This window comes from Rhipicephalus microplus, chromosome 8, assembly GCF_043290135.1.
Source record: "Rhipicephalus microplus isolate Deutch F79 chromosome 8, USDA_Rmic, whole genome shotgun sequence".
Lineage (NCBI taxonomy): Eukaryota > Metazoa > Arthropoda > Arachnida > Ixodida > Ixodidae > Rhipicephalus > Rhipicephalus microplus.
Genome location: NC_134707.1, coordinates 95,014,712 through 95,035,023, shown reverse-complemented (window position 1 = coordinate 95,035,023; position 20,312 = coordinate 95,014,712). Strand labels below are relative to the sequence as shown.

The window sequence follows — 20,312 nt, the reverse complement described above, 5'->3', positions numbered from 1 at the left end:
GATAGCGATTTGAAAGGTCTTTCAGACGTCGGCGCTTCACACAGGGGCAGTTCAGACATCGTCGACAACTCTAGTTCGGCACGCGCACAGTGAACGACGGCATGATGAGCACAGAGGAAGTCCCAGCCTAAGATGATATCATGCGAACATGGAGAAAACACAACGAATTCGACTACATACAAAATATTTTGGATCACCAGTCGAGCTGTGCATGCCGCAGAAGGTTCGATGTGATGCGCAGTGGCCATGCGGAGAGACATATCGGAAAGTGGCAGTGTGGGCTTTTTCAACTTGCGGCACAGTTCACCCCTTAGCATAGACACGGCCGCGCCAGTATCAACGAGCGCTTGCACCGGTACACCATCAATATGCACAGTTATTTCATTAGCAGGTAGAAACGGAGGCCTTGAAAGTTTCAATATATGCGCAGCTCTTGCCTCGGGAACTGCGATGGTCAGTTTTCCGTTTGGGTGGGGACTGATCGAGGAAGCATAGGAGAAATCGAACGGCACCGTGGTGAGGGCGACCGATCCCTGTCGAAGCCGCGGCGACGTGGCGGCGACTGTTCCGACGTGGGGTGGAACGAAGACGACTGTGGTGGCTCTGCACGATAGCCGTAACTCGCCTCACCAGCAGTTAGGTTATAACCCCGGCGGCAGCAGTAGCGTGCTACATGACCGGGAAGATGGCAGAAGTAGCAAATTGGCCTGTTGTCCGGAATGCGCCTAGGGTTAGTTGATGGTAGCGCGGCGCGACGAAGAAGGGGTGGGTGAAGACGGACAGGGGAACTTGCAGCGTAGATGGGACGGGGCTGTCTACCAAGATACGTGGCGTTTGGTAGCGATGGCGGCGATCGTCTGGGGGCCTCAGCGTAAGTGAGAGGGGCGGAGATAGGCGAAGGATGGTATGTAGGAGACAGGGGATCAGAAACTTGCTCTTCGATTGTCTTGAGGAGCGTTGGGGTCAGTGTGTGCACACTGGCCGGAACGTGCGGCACAAGAGACAATTGGCGCGCCACTTCTTCTCGGACGAACTGCTGAATTTGCTTCATTAAGGTGCTTTGTTCTGATGAAACAGCGCCAATGGTTAACGCAGATGTAGAGCTCGTGTCGAGGTTTGGACGTCGACTAGAAATGCGCTTTTTCCGCAGCTCGTCGAAACTCGGACAGTGTTGAATAAGCTAGGCGATGGTTTGCGGGTTTTTTGCAACGAGCATGTGGAAGGCGTCGTCCTCAATACCTTTCATGATGTGCCGTATTTTGTCAGTGTCAGACATGTGGGAATCGATACGACGGCAGAGGTCCAGAATATCATCAATATACGAGGTAAAGGTCTCGCCAGAGCGCTGTGCGCTGCCGCGCAAGCACTGTTCGGCGCGGAGCTTGCGAACAGCGGGTCGGCCAAACACTTCTGCAAAGCGCGTCTTGAAGGATGACCAAGAGGGTATTTCCGCTTTGTGGTTGTTAAACCACAGTTCTGCCGCACCCGCCAGATAGAAATGAAGGCAAGCGAGCTTGTCGGTGTCATCCCACTTATTGTGGGCGCTTACCGCTTCATAATGGGAGAGCCAGTCTTCGGTGTCTTGGTCGTCGGTTGCGTTGAAAATTACTAGATATCGCTGTCGTGGCAGTTCAGAACAGGTGACGGATGGTATTATGACTGCAGGCGGCTGGGTCATGTCGTCAGGCATTGGAGAAGCGGGGGGTTGAGGTAGAGTCCGGGAACGGAGTTCCAGTTTGAGACAACCAGCACCTCCACCAAATGTAAGAATACTGTTAGACGCCACGCCGGGGTGATGCAACCGTTTAATGGGCCGAACAGCAGCGAGACAGCAGCTAGTGGTTTCAGCAGCAGCTGCAGCAGCACGAGCCTCTGCCACAACAAACGTCTTCTTCATCATCTCTAGCAAGCCCGAATTTTTGTCACTACAATATATATATATATATATATATATATATATATGTGTGTGTGTGTGTGTGTGTGTGTGTGTGAAAACGCAAAACAGGAAAATGTCCTGAAAAAAAAAAGACTCGAGCGCACGGAATTGAACGTAGAACCTCTGAGTCGTGATTGCGTGGCGTCAACCACTATGCCATTGAGAAGCCCGTCCTTCAAAGTTCAAACGGCAGGCTATTGATATCTACCACTTAACGCTGGCGATGTGCATCTCGGCGGGAACTATGGTGTTTTCAGCATTACCATCAATAAAGCGCATTGAGTGTGTGATGGCGCGAGCTCTCATCTCCCACGCATACTTTGCCTCTCAGAGAAGAGACGGTGGACGCTCGCTGACGCGCTCTTATCTCGGGGTGAGAAATATTGACATCTTGACTGGCCTGTAGCTTTCACCGAAGCAATTCTGCAATAGTTACCGTGCGCAAAAAGGTCACTGCGATCGTTTAGCAATTTTAGTTTGCAAAAAAAGCGCACTTTTTCAGACACAGCAAAGTAACAATTGAGACACTTATTCGCGTTCATCATATCCCTGAGTTCGGTTCGTGCGTTTTTTGTGCGTGAGAAAACCGGGCATATTTCAATCTGCTTGCCATCCTGCGCATAACCATCCCATTTGTTACTATTGCGTTCATTGCTTCGCCTTTGGGGCAAAGCTGTGACTTTTTGCACTACGTCATTTCTCAGAATGGTGTACTAGTATTGGGATGTGTAACCACAAAGAAACTCATTATTGTGTGTTTCAGAGAATGAAAGAGATGCAGCGTGAGGAGACATCGAAGATCGTCCTCGCTATGGGATCCTATGGCTACGCTAATATTTACAGAATCAATCTGAGACACGGATTTCGTGAGGCGGTAAAGTAAGTAGTCAAAGCGTTCATTATATATTTTTTGCCTTGCCCTCGAGATTGCATTCTTGACATTCGATCCAACTGAATTGTGCGAGAGTATGGCAAGGCTAACTTGCACGTAACAGGTACTGCGTTAGCACCTTTACGAACATTAATCTTTCTTGCACTCAAACCATATCAATATATGCTCAATAGTGTGTAGATAATTTTAATGACGAAAAGGAAGTACCGAAGGCCACTGATAAGAAGATTGGGGTAGAGAAATTTTGGTAGGCGTGCACTAGATACCGCTTGCCAAACCGCTAACATCTGCCAAATAGGATAAAGTCACCTACAAGGACACTTGTGTATGTCCTTTCGTACCACTACCAGACATAGATGCCGAAAATTGGTGCTAATGTGTCAATAAGGTTGTATGACACGACACATTGAACCTAGGTGTTTCATGTTGGCTATCAATGAAAAGTGACAAAGAATACATAGGCAAGCGACATAGATGTGAGTAACCTTCCTATCAACAGGTGTCTCTTATTTATGAACAAGTCTAAACTTTGGTAAGTGGCGTGGTAAGCGGACAAGTGCTAACAAGAAAGTGTAATCACAAGAAGGAATTTTAGGAATGACTACGATTAAACTAGTGCTCATTCGACAGACAGTGTGTCATAACGTTAGTACTTGGGATCATTATGATGGGCAGGTATCAACCACGGTATTTTGGGAACATGGGCTCTCACATCCTTTAAGAGGGTGACAAAACACAATTTCAACTTTAGGTCAAAGCAAGAGTGCGTCAGATGGGGCCAGAAGTGCACACGAAAGCAAAAGATCAGAGTCGCTACCTATTTATTTAAATTCACCCTAAAATGGCGAAACATGTCTACCTGCGTTATCAGAGTTTATATGAGCAAATTACCTAAAAGTAATATTACCATTTTAGCGTATATGGTGTCTATAACCTAAATGTTGCATGACGGCAGCACTTCACTCGAGAGCCTATGATGAAATAAGTGTAGGTCAACATCTACCATCAAAATATTGGCCTGAAATACTACTACGGCTTTTGACGTGAAATGCGAACACCTTAAGGGATCCTTGTGCTGAATATGGGGAGATGTCCTTCAGAAGTCTGTGTGCAAGAAATACTGTCAGCCAGATTTTTTTTCAGCGTATCTACTGCAAATAAGATAGCCTTTATGAAAGAAGGCATGTTCTGGTAATTGCCAGAATCACTATCCAGCGTTAAAACTAAAAATGTCGTTAGGGAATGGAAGCTCTACAGAGAGAGTTGCACAAATATTGGCAGGTAAGGAAATGCCGGGCATAACTGTTTAATAAGTAGTCCTCTCTTCACACTCTTGCAGCTAAATTTCAAATTGTATATTCCTGATTAGAAAAGGCGTACAAGTTAACCGGAGAAGACAAATTATTGACCCATTGCTTTTGCTACTTGTTACTACTTTGAATTCTAGCGGAAGCAGTGCTTTTATGTTAGTGCAATTTGAATGATGGCGTAACCAGTGTTGAGTGTTGCATCTTTTCCTCACAGAAAACTCCGCATATGCGCTTCATTGCACCTCGCCGATATACAGTCACACCGTGACATAATAGCTGTATAAGTAATATTTTTACTATGTGTTCAACAGAATTGTAGAAACTTCGACTTCATCATATCCTTACAGATAAATGCCTATAGTAAGCAATTTTTCCGAGAAAATTTCATCAATATTTAGTCAGACCCGTAGCCACTTCCTTCCCTAACTGCTCCCACCCCATCCCACCGGTTTCTTAAATTCGGTTGGAGGGTGTGTTTCACCGAATATAATAAAAGTGAATGAGTGATTTTTTCAAACAGTTCCAATCTTCACAGAGTGGGCCCCTAATATGAATCTCAATAGCTGTATGCCTGCTTTAAGTAAACATTCATGGTTGGGGTGTAACCATTCTGCCCATACCAGTACTTATAAAGAGTAAAAATTAAATTCTTTGCAAACATCGTGCTCAAACACGTTTAACACCAATAAAACTAATTTCAGGATCATGACCTTCAATTACTCGTATTGGTAGCGCATACATAAATAGCAATATACAAGATTCGAAAATCGGCCTTCGCCGGGAAAACAGGCTGAGAGCGTACACATTGCCACATCGGTCGATCTTAACGTGACCTGTTGAGTCCTTGTGAGGCGAAAACGCCGATGAAGCACGTAAATAGGACTAAATAGGAGGCACATTGTTTGTGAAGTACGACTTCAGATTCGGCACTGCAAACCATATTGTATTCAAATCTGGACTATTTCAACTTGTACTACGATGGAGGATGTTTCAGTTTATGGTTGTCGTTATTTCGTCACAGTGAATTGCGTGCAAACATCTACGTGATAATAACTTCAGTGGGATGGATTGGGCCTTAGGGAACCTGCATCGTTGCACCGCCTAACCCAGTCATCACCCCGAACCAACGCTACTTTAGTCTGGTTAGCAGTCTCGCGAAACGCATGAGTGCGCCTTTTCCGCGTAACTAATAATGTTCTGTAACAGGAAACCAGTGTCGGCACGCGAGGTAGCACTTAGTAATTAAGGAGAATCGGCAAGTTTACTAAACTAGAAATCTCTGCTGTACTGTGGCCGTCATGCACTAATACCTTGTCCTAGCCACAACTTTCGTCCATTGTCATCATCACCCTATTCCTAATCAATTCAGGACATTAGGTTGTTGTGAACTGTAGTGAAAATGACCTCACAACTAAGCGAAATCAAAGCCACCTCAATAGAATGATTTGAAGTCAGGAAGACTTGGGGACCACTACATGCCGCTCGTGTAGAACTGTTAGGTTGACGACCATCGCCTCTTCTGCGTAGATTTATAAAGAAGGTGACTTTTTACTTGACCTAACACACGCTGCGTCGCACCGTAGCACTGCCCCGATAAGCTGGCTATGAGGTGGCATCAGTGTATTATATTCACTGTAAAAAAAACTAAAAAACGCTGACACTTCGTGAGCAGACATTCACACCAAAGTCACTGTGAGTTACGGTTTTCACCGAGGTGCAACAGAAATGCCGCTGCGGCGTCTACTGGGCGTGTATTGGGTGTGTAATGACGGCATTAGTGTACTATAGCTTGCCACTTCATAGACTGCTGTCAAAGAGAAGCCCACGAAGTCGCGTCATCAAGAAATGGTCCCGACGGCTGTTCCCTTCCTCCATGACTACGCCAAGCGGAGACCTAGACTTTTTGCACCAAGTCACGGGCACTGGAGCAGCTGAAGAAGCCTGGGTACACTGCATGAAATTTTGGTTGCTTGCCCTTCGCCCACGGGGTCTTTTTCTGGACATTGCTGAGACATTTCGTCTGGGTTGTCTTGCAAATATTAAAAATTGGTTGCTGCTGCTGTGAGACACGTTAACGAACAGTTTTGGCCGACTCCTTTCTACTTTGTGGGAAGTATCAACTCATCCATTCGTTGCGCAATTCAAATTCTCAGATGCTTGCGACAATTCTAAAGATATAAATTTACACCATCTCCCGATAGAGAATAGCATGGGTAGATGCGAAGCAAAATGCGCTACCACGCTTACTGCCAGTGACGTTGACGGTGCCACTCATCGCGGCGTTGCGCAAGCGAGAAATCTGGGAGGTGCAAAGCACGCACTTATTGACCGATCTTTCCTACCGAAATGTTTGAATCGCTGCTAATGAACAATGAGATACAGAAGAATCAGATTGGACGCAGATACTTGCTGTCCAGTTTTAGTTAACGCACACGCTGCTAATTTGTATTTTAGGGGCGAAGTTCCTTATGGCGTGGCTTCTGCATCCCTCGTAGTACGTAACCACCAGTGGCACATACCCGAAATAGCGGTCCTTATGATTTTGACCTTCAAGGTGGTTCCGGTGAGAGATTTCTTCGGTGCGTTGTTGAAAAATAAAATATAGTGCTCAATGCACATGTTAATGGCTGCTAAGGGGGAATGAGAGACAGGAGCATTCGGCCTTTAGGTAACGCGCACGCTGCGATCCCCATTAGCAGCTATTGGCATGTACATTGAACACGATCTGACAAGAAAGGGTTGCTACGTTATACTCGCTGGGTGTAACGTCCTTGGTTTTAGAAAGGTTTAGCGAGCATTGGGCCGCATAGCCATGAATACAGTGAACTAGTATGTACCATGAACTCGAGGTGGTTAAAGGTGGGAAGTAAACCCGAAGTGCAAGCCGTAAGAAAGTGTGCGTGTGCCACCTCCCGTTTAGTCCTTGAAATGTCCGATGTCCTTGAAATGTCCACGGTGCTTCTATATGAAGAATATATGATGTAAAGATGCGAGATGGTGGTACTTGGAGTGCTGAATAGATGGACGAACGGACACACAGACAGATGCATGTATGGACGCATGAACGGACGCAGGCGCGGATGCATGGACGAACGCAGGGACGGACGCACGAACAGACGCACGCACGGACGTGTGGATGGATGCATGGACGGTTACACAGACGTACGCAGGAACGGACGGAAGCAAGAACGAATGGACGGACGAATGTTTCGCCTCACTCCCCATCATTCACTCCGTGGATATGTTGCCATTTTTTTGAACAATGCACCAGATAAATCTCCCACCAACATTATCTTGGAGGTCAATATCGAGTGCCTATATATGCTGGGTGCCTATGGAACGCTTGTGCAGCGCGATCTGTCGGCATTTTCAATCAAGGAACTCACTAGCCGACACTGCCTTCATCGGTGTCATAAGACAAGAGAGAATGAGAGGAGACGCGTATCTGCAGTGGGTGTGTAAACGCCGCTCGGATTAAGGCCTGGTGGAGAGAGAGAGAGAGGCATGGTGTTGGAGAGGAGGGAGCGATTGTAGGTTTAGTAGCGTTTCGATGAGAGAAAGAGGGAGCGTAGGAGAGGAGAAGTGGTGTGGTGCGCATGCGCAGTAAGGTTTGTCACGCCGCACAGCGGATTTAGTTCGATCCTACGCTGGCTAGTATATAATAAACTATTGTATTGAATACAAACTGGATTATTCTTTTGCTCCACAGCACAAGGTTTTTTAAATGGTTCCTGACTTCACATGGGATCTGTACAAGGTTTTTCATGAACATGTTTCATGCACAGACGGGGCTCTCTGATACATGCTCGACTGACAGCCCGAGTACCCGTGTTCTACTCTGGCTCAAATTATTTTTGCTTCATCTTGTTCCCAGTAGTTTGCAGCAGAAAGTGGCAACGTCAGTATGCCTGCAGACAACAACAAAAAAAACAAACTTGGCTATTAATGAGCTCGTAACAGCTTTAGATGTAGAACCTTGCTCCTTCAGCTAAGCTGATTACCTAATTTTATGGACGATGCTAAGCACGCCATTCTTTACGTGGAAATGTTAAATGTCAAATATAAATCTTTATGCAGTGATGTTTCCACAATGTTTATTTGGGATTCTTATTCGCATACATTTCTACTGCTCTTTTCAGGAGTACGCCTGGTTCGCGGTGAAACAGGGAAGCACTTACAACAAACCGTTGATAATTACTGCACTGTCGTTTGAAATGTCCGTGCTTCAGTACGTGATGAAGAATAGAATGAAATCCCTAAACAACAGCCTTTACGAGCCCTGCGTGTCTGTAAAGAGACAACGACAAACAGTAGGTGCAGTCCAAATTCATCTGTATTCACTCTTTGGAGCCAGTGCTATTCTAAACTGAACCCAAAGACTGAAAGTCTTCAGTCTTCTTCTTTGTTCGATGCAACCTAATCAGAAAATGAAGGAAAGTATACCCTATGCCACGTTTAGTAATTAAATGGTAAATGTAAACAAATAATATGAACCCGAAAATCACTTGCCGCTGGTAGCTATGGAACCTGCTACCTTCATGCAGCGCATCTGTTCCTCTACAAATAGAGCTGCAGCGTGAGTAAGGGCATAATTACTGTCTCCTAATTAGCACGCCCTCTCTTAGACTTGTGCAAGTTATAAACGTCGTAATAATATCGGTATTCGTTTACATTGTTTCCCATTGTCTTAGAAGGACATAGCTCATTAGCTTGATCATAGCATGCTTTGAGATTGTCAGCTAATCAGCCGATCGCAAGCCCTCCACGAGGGATCGCACAATGACGAAGGCAACGTAGACAGCACGCGCTGGCCGGGCAATGCTCTGGAATAGACAGGCCAACCATTATAAAGATACAAGTAGCCTCAGTGATTGGCTCCACCCACGGTATTGTAAGTTATTTGGCCGGAACGAATTTGAGGAGTTGTGGTGCTGATTATTGCAAATGATTCTTAGTGCAGACATTAGATACTTCAAAATAAACTAAAACAGTCCGAGCGTGTGCAGAAATCTTGTTGGAACAATTTTGACACATTTCTCGCATGGGTGCACTTGTACCTATAGTGGAGCGACAAAATATTGGGGGCTCTAAGCTTCCCCTTCGAGAGTTGAAAGCGATAGCGACGTCCTGTCCCTAGCGCCAACGTCTACTACTTAAAGCACACTTTTTTGTAAGAACCACACGCAACTAACGATGAGGGATGGATTTCACATTGTTGTAGTCTTAGGTCATGCATAACGAAGTGTCGCCAGACATCTGGCAGATCGAAGGTTTCGCCATTGTCGTACCAACTTGCACAGTACCTTGAAACTTTTGCTGTAACTCAAGACAGGGAGTTTAAGGGCTCACGTTTCCTTCTTATTCACCATATTAAAGATAACTAACACAGAAGTGTCGTGAAATCTATAGAGGATGTCAGTAACAGCATTTGAAATATAAATGAAAATAAAGCGAAGTATATGGAAGATAACTCTGCGCTGGCAGGAATCGAACACCTGGAGCGTACGCCATACTTTTGTTGGCATTATTTTCTGCAATTTCCCATTGAACTGAAGGCAGTGATACCAAACGCCTTGTGTGCATGCCTTACCGTATAGGGTTGATATGTATAGCGCGTTTCGACTAAAAATAAGCATGACAGGGAAATGAAACCCACAAAAGTTTCGCTACCTATATATCTAATTATATTTCTGAAGCAGTTTATACACATACGCAGCCACGTTTCCCGATAAAAATTGAAATGAACTAACTGGTGAGATACGCTTTCATCAAAGAATGTATACATAGACCAGAACCATTCGACGGGACAAGATTTACCGCGCTATCGCTCGAAGATGTGCCGCGCATACTGTCTTTATAGAGGATGCATTCGGCATGCTTCCTATCTGTGCCGGGCGGACGTGCGTGGGTGGCCATATATATATGAAGTATTGTTTCCTAACTATACAAAGTTTCGAATGAATCTAGCGTCTTGTCATCTCTCTCCTTGTCCTCATCCCATTTCGGTACTGCATCTGTCATGCTCAAGCACAAACTAAACCATCATTGAACCATCGTTGAGTGCGCGACTTACCTACTTTATTTTGGTAGGAACAAAAAAAATTATGGTGCTTAAAATGATTTTCATGAAAAAGAAGAGTGCAGAACTAATTTAGCTTTAATATTCACCTGTGAGAGTAAGGGCAGCTTAAGTTGTAGTCGAAGCTGACTTTTCTGCTTGTTAATGTAATAACGAAAATGAAGATGAAACGCGAAAAATAGAACAGTGCAAGGCCATTGGTGTTAAGGCCAAACCTTATAAGCGCGAAAATGCACGCGACAGCGACGAGCGACGAAACAGGGCGTTCACGCGACGTGTCGCGTGCTCATTTTTGCGTGATCGCTTGGTTCTCCAGATTTGGAAACCGTCGCTCATCGCCCGGAAGTGGTGGGCTCAAGCAGCCAATAGCGAAAAACCGGAAAAGACAAAGACTACATAGGTGCACGTGACCCTGCCCGAGTCACGTATGCGCAACAAAAATAACGCAATGTTTATTACGCATGTGCATATAAAAAGTGCTGCAAGGCAATAATAAACACTTTCCGTTTCATTACACAACAATACATATTATTTTTAAGTTGCATACCACTCGCTATGCGGTTTTCTTGGTGCGAATAGACGGCCTCATGCCAGCAACAGTGGAATTCGCTCGCCGAAGCCGTCGCGTGAATGAGGTTTGCCTGCGCTAACGGCTGATCGCGCGAAGACGATCTACGTCGCGTCGCTCATCGCTGTCGCGTGCATTTTCGCGCTTATGAGAATTGGCCCTTAATCTCTCTTTACGATGTTCCCCCACAGGAATACAAAAAGACAAAGTGAAAAACGGCAGTTTGTAAAAAAACATTATATGCACCATCTCCCCAAAAGGAACCCTGATGGGATGCGAAGCAGCAGTGGTGCGCATGGCGTTGACCCGGCTAGAACTGCTGTAGGCGTTGGTGCTGGAAAAGCATTTCGAAGCAAAACTCGGTGTATAGCGTTTACGCGAGTAAACGTTTGTATGAAATGAGGACACAGGAGGTGGGCCACGTTGAAGAAGCTTGTGCTCGGCTTTCTTGGCTTGCGTCTCGTCGGTGTTACCCGCGCACTGTCTGTATTCTCTAATGCGATCGCTGTTCTTGACTAGCGCCTCATTGGTGTCACTGGTCTTCCACTGCCGCCACTTGCGTTTGGCTGTTTTGGCTCGCGCATCGTCGGTGTTAACGTCGTCATTCGCGAACGCGATCAACTTCGCTTACCTTCGGAACGCCAGCGGCGGCCAAGAAAGGTATCTGCAGAATAGCGGGAAGCATGCAGCGAAGGTGTCCAGCCCATCGGCGTGATCACGCGGCAAGCAGCGGCACGCTGTCTACATTGTCAGCGCCTCGAGATTCTCGGGGCGCCTGCAGCGGGTGCACTCGCCGGCTCGCAGCTTATTCTCGCCGACAGATGAAGAGAGGTGCCGCGCGTGAGATCATACGCACGTTAGGAGAGGGGCTCGAACGTTGCGAGTGTTGGGGAGAGTGAAGAGAGAGCTGACACGCGGCAAGCGCGCGACAGGTGAAGGAGAGAGACGTCACCACGCACTACTAGGAGGGCAGTGAGCTACTTCGCACCACTCCAACAACTAGGCGAGGGGAGCGCTGCGGACGGAGGGATTGCATTACACCGGATATTAAAAGAGCTGCTTCGCATCTAAAATACTTTAAACAGTTTTGTTGAAGGGGTTATTTGTCACACAGAACATCGTGTGTTATCACGTGGTTGGTTAAAATGTGTAACACAACCCAAAAGCTAAAACATGTGGTTTTCTGTTTAACATACCAGTGCTATTGTTATCGTCACTTTATAAAAAGACAATTGGTAGCCACATTCAATGCGTTCTTTACCCGCGTCTCCTTTTGAAGGCTACTGTGCCAATAAATATTGTAGCTTTCGTATTCTACTATTATTTTTTGTACTTCAAATTGGTAAATGTCTCATTGTCAACGCTTTTTAGGTAGGATCCAGGCTTGTTGACCATCCAGGCGTCTAATGTGGCATGACCACCTTCACAGCAAAATGATGAATGCAGACTATAATGTGGCTAGCAAAGTTCGAAATGCTGTAAAAATTACGAATAATAACTTGAATACGGTAATTACCAGAGGTAGTTGAGGAAAAATATTAACCTAAAATTTCTAAAAACATTTCGAAAAAAAAAACATTCAGCTGACTTCCGTTAAGCACAATATATAGCACCACCACCAAGCTTCCACCTGTCTACACATGATGGCATCACCCGTGTGCAATTCGCCGGTGCTTGGTTGCTACATCTGAAGTAGACAGCAGTCTGCGGGACTCGCTGCAGATTACACGTATATCAACTCCTTCAAAACATGGGAAGACAACAACGCTAAAAACTAAAAATTCGCAGATCACACGTACATTGGAAATCGATGTTATGTGAAGCACGAATGAGAAAACTTGATATGTCACGTTAAAATCAGCACAACGTTACGAGGTGGAGATAAATGATGTCGTACATGACTTCCATGTGATTATTTACATGTCTTCATGTGTGTATTACCTTCCATATTGATTCACGATTTAGTATATTTGGTGCTAGCGAAATGGCCTGGAGCACGCTGTGAGCGTGGTATATTGTCACGTTCTTACATAACAGGCTTGTCAGTATTCTCATGTTTGCACTGGTCATATCTTTTGTCATTCAATGACGTCACGTCACACCAAATTTGGTATATGCGAAGCTAACAGAACGGCCGCGAGCGCACCATGAAGGGCCCAACATACTCCAATGTATTGTTGACGTGCGCGCACGCTGGGCACAGCGACGCTTCGTAAGCAAAATGCGAACACTCTATAGTCTGACGCCAGGCGCGAACAGCGTTCATCGGTGCGGCCCGATGGCAACCGGCGCGAAATTCGACATGCTGCATTTCACGCCGATGCATCACCCAGACGACACTGCGTCTCCCTCTTTTTTTTGAACGAAAGACAACAGACGCACTGAAACGCTCACGCGTCGAAACAACGCAGCGTGGTGCACGCCTGTGAGTATATGGTAGGACCGGCGCCTGGCGTGGAAACGCCGGCATTACGCGGTGAAATGAACGCCGGCGAGATCGCGTACAGCGTCACGTCGAGATGTGTTGGCACCTTGACTGTGGCATGCAGTCATGTTCTCACATGACACACTTCTCATGATTATATATTTTGCGCCAGTCAAATACTTTCGTCATCCATTGACGTCACGTAATATCAAATTTGGCATATGTGAAGCTAGCGAAACGGCTGCGAGCGCATCACTAGCGCGGCATGTTGTCATGTTGTTGCATGACACGCATGTCGTGATTATCATGTTTGGATGTGTCATTTACATATGTCGTCCGTTCACGTCACGTAATACCTAGATTGGTACATGTGATGCTAGCGAAACAACAGCGAGCGCACCATGAGCGTAAAATGTAGTCATGTTGTTACATGACTCTCATCTCATGTTTATCATATTCGCACTAGTATAATATTTTCGTCATTCATTTACGTCCCATAATACGAAATTTGGTATAAGTGAAGCTAACGGAACGGCTGGCAGCACATAATGAGCCTGGCGTGTAGTCATGTTATTACATGGCGCGCATCTCATGATTATCGTGCTTGCACCAGTCACATACCTTCGTAAATCATTCACATTCTGCAATACCAAATTTGGTATATGTGACGCTTTCGAAATGACCGCAAGCGCATCATGGGCGTTGCGTGTGGTCATGTTGTTACATGACACGCATGTCATGATTTTCATGTTAAGGTATTGATTGATTGATTTATTGATTGATTTGCGGGGTTTAATGTCCCAAATTCACCATATGATTATGAAAGGCGCGTAGTGGAGGGCTCCTGAACTTTCAACCACCTGGGGTTTTTTAATGTGCACCCAAATCTGAGCACACGGGGCTACAACATCTCCGCCTCCATCGGAAATGCAGCCGCCACAGCCAGGATTCCATCACGAAACCTGCGGATCAGCAGCCGAGTACCTTAGCCTCTAGACCACCGCGGCGTGGTCATGGGGCCATGTTAGGGTCTGTCACTAGTGTTCGCCATGCGATCATGCCATACCATACCAGTTTTGCAACATGCCACGTGAATGAAACCACCGCAAGAGCTGCGGGAACATGAGATGTAAATCAGGACATTCATGACATATACGTTATAATTTTCATGTTTTGACTAGTCAAATATGTTATTTATACAATAATGTTATACTATACCAAGTTTAGAACCGATACCATTACCGAAACGGCTTGGGGAGCTAAAAGTCTTAGGTGGTTATAGATAGATGAATACGCTCAAAGTCGCCGAAGTTCGCTAAGAAATGCTTCGCATTTAAAAGTAGCGCCTATGTTGCCCACCAAGTTCGTGTGTACTCAAGAATCTATCGCTGCCAGAAAATTTCGTTTGGTTAGCTGAAGCTCTAACTTCATCATCGGTCTATCAAACAGAGCAGTGGCAGCTCTGCGAATGGAAATCGGTACACGACCGTGTTGCGCACTTCTATAGGTTTCGTAGCAGTGGAGTTGCATTTGATTATCAGTTCATCTCACTTTCTTTCAGATTTGTGAGCCAAGGAATGCCACTGGGAGCATCATAGAATATCTCGGCAGTCCGATGTTCACGTACGGGATTATATCAAATTCGTCGAAAGTTCTTACGATGGGCGAGCTGAACGATACCTTGGCTCTAAAGGTCAGTAGCAGAACTCATTCTCTCCAGCCATTTTGTAGGCAATTTTTATGCCAACCCAGTTGGGCAGCGTATATTAAAAAAAAAAGATACAGCAGAAGGTTTCTCTCCCATGCGTCTCTGGTGTTGTGAGTATCATGTCCTATGTAATAATCCTCACTTTTAATTGTAAATGCAAGAGAATTCTAAAGGCTTGTTTTTTGTTCTTGTTGATAAATATGTTATCATCATCCTCATCATATTCAGCCTTACTAAGTCTACTGCACTGAGCCTCTCCTACGTTTCGCCAATCATCCCTATTGACCTAGTTCTGTGCCTTCTCCTACCACGTATAACCCCAAACATAACCTTATCCGCCCACCTAATTTTCAGTCTCTCTCTCATAACAGTTTGCCTTCTCTTGGAATCCAGTCAATTACATTTACTGCAGCAGAAAACGGCTATTAGTGGTAGCTGGTGACGATTCATTCTAAATGCAAAAAGTGGGGCGCAGTACAGAACAAGGACATTAGAAGAGGACAACACAGACGTACTCTTACTGACCAGTGGTTATCCTGTATAAGCAGCATCAACAAAATACGAGCCCTTCAAATTGCCTTCGTGCCATATGGCTGCATGTCATTCGAGATTTGCTGCTGTAATCTCCCATGACTTATCTGCTACGATACTTGTTGCAGAAAATATTACACTGAACATCACAAACAATATTTAACCAGCATTCGTTACGTTGTTCGTGGCATTGTAGTTTAAATTAAAGCAACGCATTTTGTTCATGGGAGTGATAGCAATAACCGCATACTGAGATAACTGTGAACTTACCACTGTTCTTGCTCATTATTTGGGATTTAGTGAGCAAAATTATGCATGCATGCTCACGTTTAAAAATATATCGCCCTTGTGTGACCCATACGGCAAGTTTGAAAAATCATAGATGCTTTAAAAATTGTTTAGTACGGGAAAGGAGTGCACGAGGGTCTCATGTGTCGCTATTAGTAGATGCAGCTGAATGGTTTATGGCAGCAATTAGCGCAAAGGGGTACACTGGTGCTGAATAGGCAAGGAAGACTTCAGAAATAGTTTGGAGGAAGCTGAAAAATTGGTTATTTATAAAGTCTTTGTTAGTTGTCTTGCACTAATATTGATCCCTTTTGCGTCAATTGAATAGCCTGGCTACAATTCTTGCTCAACTGGCGTACTTGAAGTCCTATGAGACGCGTTCATATCTGCATGTGCTGCAATCACTGCTCATTTATGCACGCTATGATTCCACTGGATCAGTGCGATAATGTTGGTTCATAATAAATTCAAAAAATATTGATGAAAATCGTGCATTGTATATGTCAGGGTTTCTTTCACCGTCACCCTCTGCTATGCTCTACACACTCTAATACCTTGATGACCGACTTACGTTAACATATTTCGTCCCTCACAGTTTGCCTACGCGACAAGGACCTTCGGAGAGTTGCGTGCCCGTACCGCGTGGCTCCTTTACAACGTGCACAATGTTGGCATCGGTAATCAATGCGGTGACCGCCCGTTTGACGTCATCAGACAGTTTTGTTACTCGCTGAGGGGCGCCTCGGATGAAAGGTGCCAAGATTGAGCCGCCTTGTCAAATAAACACTCCGAGCTTCCCGTTGGTTGAATGTGTATCTTTAAACAAACACACAAACAAGCAAGCAAGATCGGTAGCCCTTACCATATGTAGGAAATGGACGAAGCTTTTCGTACGAATACCTATCCTGTTTCTTCAGAACGAGACCCCTGATTGCCTCATCACTTACGCGACATCACCGTAGACATTCGCAGCGTGAACACGAGCCACAGAAAAACTTGTCATCACGTAGACACTACGCCACCTGGGATCAGCAACCACCTAAGTTTGCGACGTCATCAATGTCATAGTGTTGACACATCACGGAGGCTGGAAAAGCGGAGGTGAAGGAAACTCGCGGGGGCTGTGAGAAACTCAGAGTAGGTACTGAACCTTCTCGCATGGGACAGGTATGCTGATTATTTTCATTTGGATGAAAATGAAGCAGATATTTTTCTCTTTCCAGCCGTATTACGTTATTGAGGCACGGGGTTTTTTTATAAGTACACTAATGAGAACTCTGGCGCTAGTGTCCATGAGAGCTGCAATGCACAGCGCATCAGCAAGCGTGGAAATGATGGGCAGTACACTGATTTGTCTAACATTAGTACTTTCGGTTCATCTTTGCTTCGCCTGGCTTCAACTTCGTCATGAAACAAGAGGGAGCAAATATTCAGTACTTTCTCTTCACTATATTAAACTTTCAGGCTCACCTTATTGAGTTGGTTTATGACGTTTATAACCGACCGTTCATTCATTCAGAGCAAAGCCAAAATGCAGCCATAAACGAGGACACAGATTTGTTTGTAGGCCGCAAACAGCGAATACTAGGCAAATCCATATACCACCCACCATTCCCATGGCCGCTGAATGACAGCAGCGCCAAGGTGCTCTTTACCTAATTGCAGGGAACACTATACAATAAGGAACACTGTTTTTTTTACTTTCTATCTAGCAGCTTAAAGAGTGGCAATGGTAGCCTTGCCTTGCTCGTCTTTGTCCGCATCGGTACAAACAAGCTGATTGCAGCTTTCGACCTGCTCTGGCAACCAAACCTGTTCGACATAAGCTCCGTACCTTCTTTGACATTTTCTCTCTTTTCTGCCTCTTTGTCTCATTCTCCCATGCTTTCTTTTTTCTTTCTCTAGTTTTTCCACCCTGCTTCATTCTCTGCTGTTTTCTTTTTTATGTTTCATCTCCTTTTTTTTTCTCTCCCAGTAGCTCATAAACTTTAGCTAGCGGACTGAAGTTTTAATGAACCCTTTGTTGAGTTCTGAGACCGATCCGGATTCCAAGGCACAAACGCGCAGAGACTGTGAACTAGCTCCCCAAAATTCTATCTCTTATCTATCTATCTATCTATCTATCTATCTATCTATCTATCTATCTATCTATCTATCTATCTATCTATCTATCTATCTATCTATCTATCTATCTATCTATCTATCTATCTATCTATCTATCTATCTATCTATGTATCTATCTATCTATCTATCTATCTATCTATCTATCTATTTATCTAACTAACCTTCTACGTGTGTGTGCTTCCACAGCCGCCTAATTATTTTTTGTACTACAAGCGTCCTGCGCTCTTGCTAAATTATCTCTTCACGCATCTCACAATACTTTTACTGAAATTATTAAATAATGACAATAAAAATAAAGTGTACGGCATGATATACGGAATTTCAATCTGCGGGTTTGGATGAAAAGCTCTGTTACCTTTCGGAATAATTTCTTCAGCGATTCCACCAGCTAATATTCCACGATGGCAGTCGGCACCAGATACCGAATAATGACGGGCGGTTTGTCCGTTGACTGTTTGTGTACGTAAATTAGTACAAAGCACCGTAGGTGCGAAACGCCTTCGATTGCCTTTTTTCTCTCGTTCAAATATGCGGTTTAAGGTTGGTGTCAGGGTAAGGCAATCAGCGAAGTTCAGTAGCCAGGCATCCATCATTCTGTTCTTTTGCTACTGTGCGCGAAGCTTATTACGCTGAACACTTATGAGTTTGCAGTTTTTTAAACAGAGCTCATCAAACTTTTTTCTGACTGAATTGTGCGAAGAGGAGGTATCATCATCACGCTTATGTACGTGCTCGCTTTGTCCTTATCAACTTGTGGTTATCTTCCTTGATGCATTGACCAAATTGTTCATCTTGAAACACAATAACTCTAATAAACAAATCAGTTACGTAACGAAAAATTGGAGGAAACTTGAGCTGCCTCTGCAACGGCCAATTCAAAACATAAGCATTAAATTTGTTCGACATCACTGTAATTTATATTCAAGATTTACACTTTTACTGACCGGTGGAAATTCTAAAAAGTGATTATTGCAATCTTTCTGTTTTTATGTATGTTTTTTTAGCTGCAAGAACTGCGCGAAAAAAAAAACACAAGAACGCAGAAGGCGCACATCCAAGCGAACAATCTTTCTTGTCCTTTTTCTGTGCGCAGTTTTTGTAGTTGTGGATTGCCAACTCGCCCAGCGTTCAGTTCATTTAAGTTCTTCCCTATTTGTAAGGGACATTTTTTTACTTAAAAGGCCAGGAATTCACATAACTGATTCCTGACTAACCCCTTTGAGTGGGCATCAACCATTGTTCAGGTATCATCAACATTTCCTGTTCTTTCGCGTGGTCTCGGCTCTTATGAGCACCGCACTTTCCTAGGTGTTTGGTAATCCTTTTATTATATCTCCATTATTCTAAATCTGAACAATAATTTTTAAAATCATTTAATTCTTGGCCAATCCCCCATAGTGGGTATGCGCCACTAACAATAGGTGAACAACAACAACAAGAAGAAGCTGGCTCTTCGCAGCCATTTACAGGTGAATTACGTAACTGGCTTGGTAGATTTTTTTATAAGCGGTGAGCGAGCTTTTGGGAAGGGCTAGTAGCTAGGATATTGGTCGGAGGTTAATGGACAGAAACGTTGACAAGACGCGGCTGCGTCTTGGGAGGTATATTCACCTGTGGGCGTAGGCTTCAGGTGAATGCGGTTGACTATCAATATTTGTGCTAGCTTTGACTGAGCGCGCTGACATTGTTTGTTCTATATTGCACTTGGAGAAACCATGTGAATGAAAAATTTTGAAAACAAACTTGGCCGCTTGATTCAAGCTCTCATTTTTGTCGAACAGCAGAGGAGTTCTACCACGTACGCGTCCTGGTGTGAACAGCCGGAGCAACGGCGAATGCACTGAGCCGCCCACTGATTGCAAAGAGTGCCGCTGGGAAACCTCAAGATGGGTAAGCTAGAATTTGTTTAATTAATTGGGAGGGCAACGTGTGAGCTTCTCAAAATTATCCCTGAAGCCGAGCATACACCAGTGGCTTGAGCGCTGCCACGCTTGAGATCGTAAAAGAGTTGTGATGATGACACATGACAAACGTTGTCCGCGAACACCTGAGTTTCTGAAGAAAATATTCAAGCAGCAACACTTGTAATACCTTTCTATAACAGTGCAAACTCCGGGTAAGTAGTGCCAATGCCCGACGACAACTCGGCCACAGCTGCATTCCTTGTTAGGAGGCACATGTAACGCTATAGGGTGCATGGCGAGCACTAAAACGCTTTCAGGCGATACCACTATGTGATAGAAGCAGTATTAGCACTCTTGAAATGATAAAAACAATGAAAGCGCTCGGAAAAATCTGGCGTGAGCTGGTATTGCAGCGCACTGCTGGGAAGTGTCCGGTGTAGGTTCGGTAGTAAATACTGCATATATTGACCTATCTGTGCCTATCTTTTCCGTAAGAACACAAATATTTTCTCACGGGGCCAGTGGTGGCTAACGCAGTGGTGGCTAA

General features: G+C 44.8%; 2 protein-coding genes across 3 annotated transcripts in view; both read left to right on the top strand.

Annotated features, from left to right (window-relative positions):
- The window catches only part of LOC119165676 (uncharacterized), a 234,397-nt gene extending 231,582 nt beyond the window's left edge, over positions 1 to 2,815 (top strand). The window contains exon 8 of the mRNA XM_075872364.1: positions 2,700 to 2,815. Coding sequence (XP_075728479.1) covers positions 2,700 to 2,706 — 7 coding nt within the window. The 3' untranslated portion in view covers positions 2,707 to 2,815. The remainder of the gene's footprint in view (positions 1 to 2,699) is intronic.
- Positions 2,816 to 8,298: 5,483 nt separating this feature from the next.
- LOC142769268 (uncharacterized) overlaps positions 8,299 to 20,312 on the top strand; it is a 68,448-nt gene continuing 56,434 nt past the window's right edge. For both annotated transcript variants that reach the window (XM_075872361.1, XM_075872360.1), the window contains exons 1-3: positions 8,299 to 8,448; positions 14,772 to 14,903; positions 19,643 to 19,751. Coding sequence is in view for 1 of the 2 variants with exons in the window: in XM_075872360.1 (XP_075728475.1) it covers positions 19,748 to 19,751 (4 nt within the window). In the remaining variant the exon portion in view is untranslated. The remainder of the gene's footprint in view (positions 8,449 to 14,771; positions 14,904 to 19,642; positions 19,752 to 20,312) is intronic.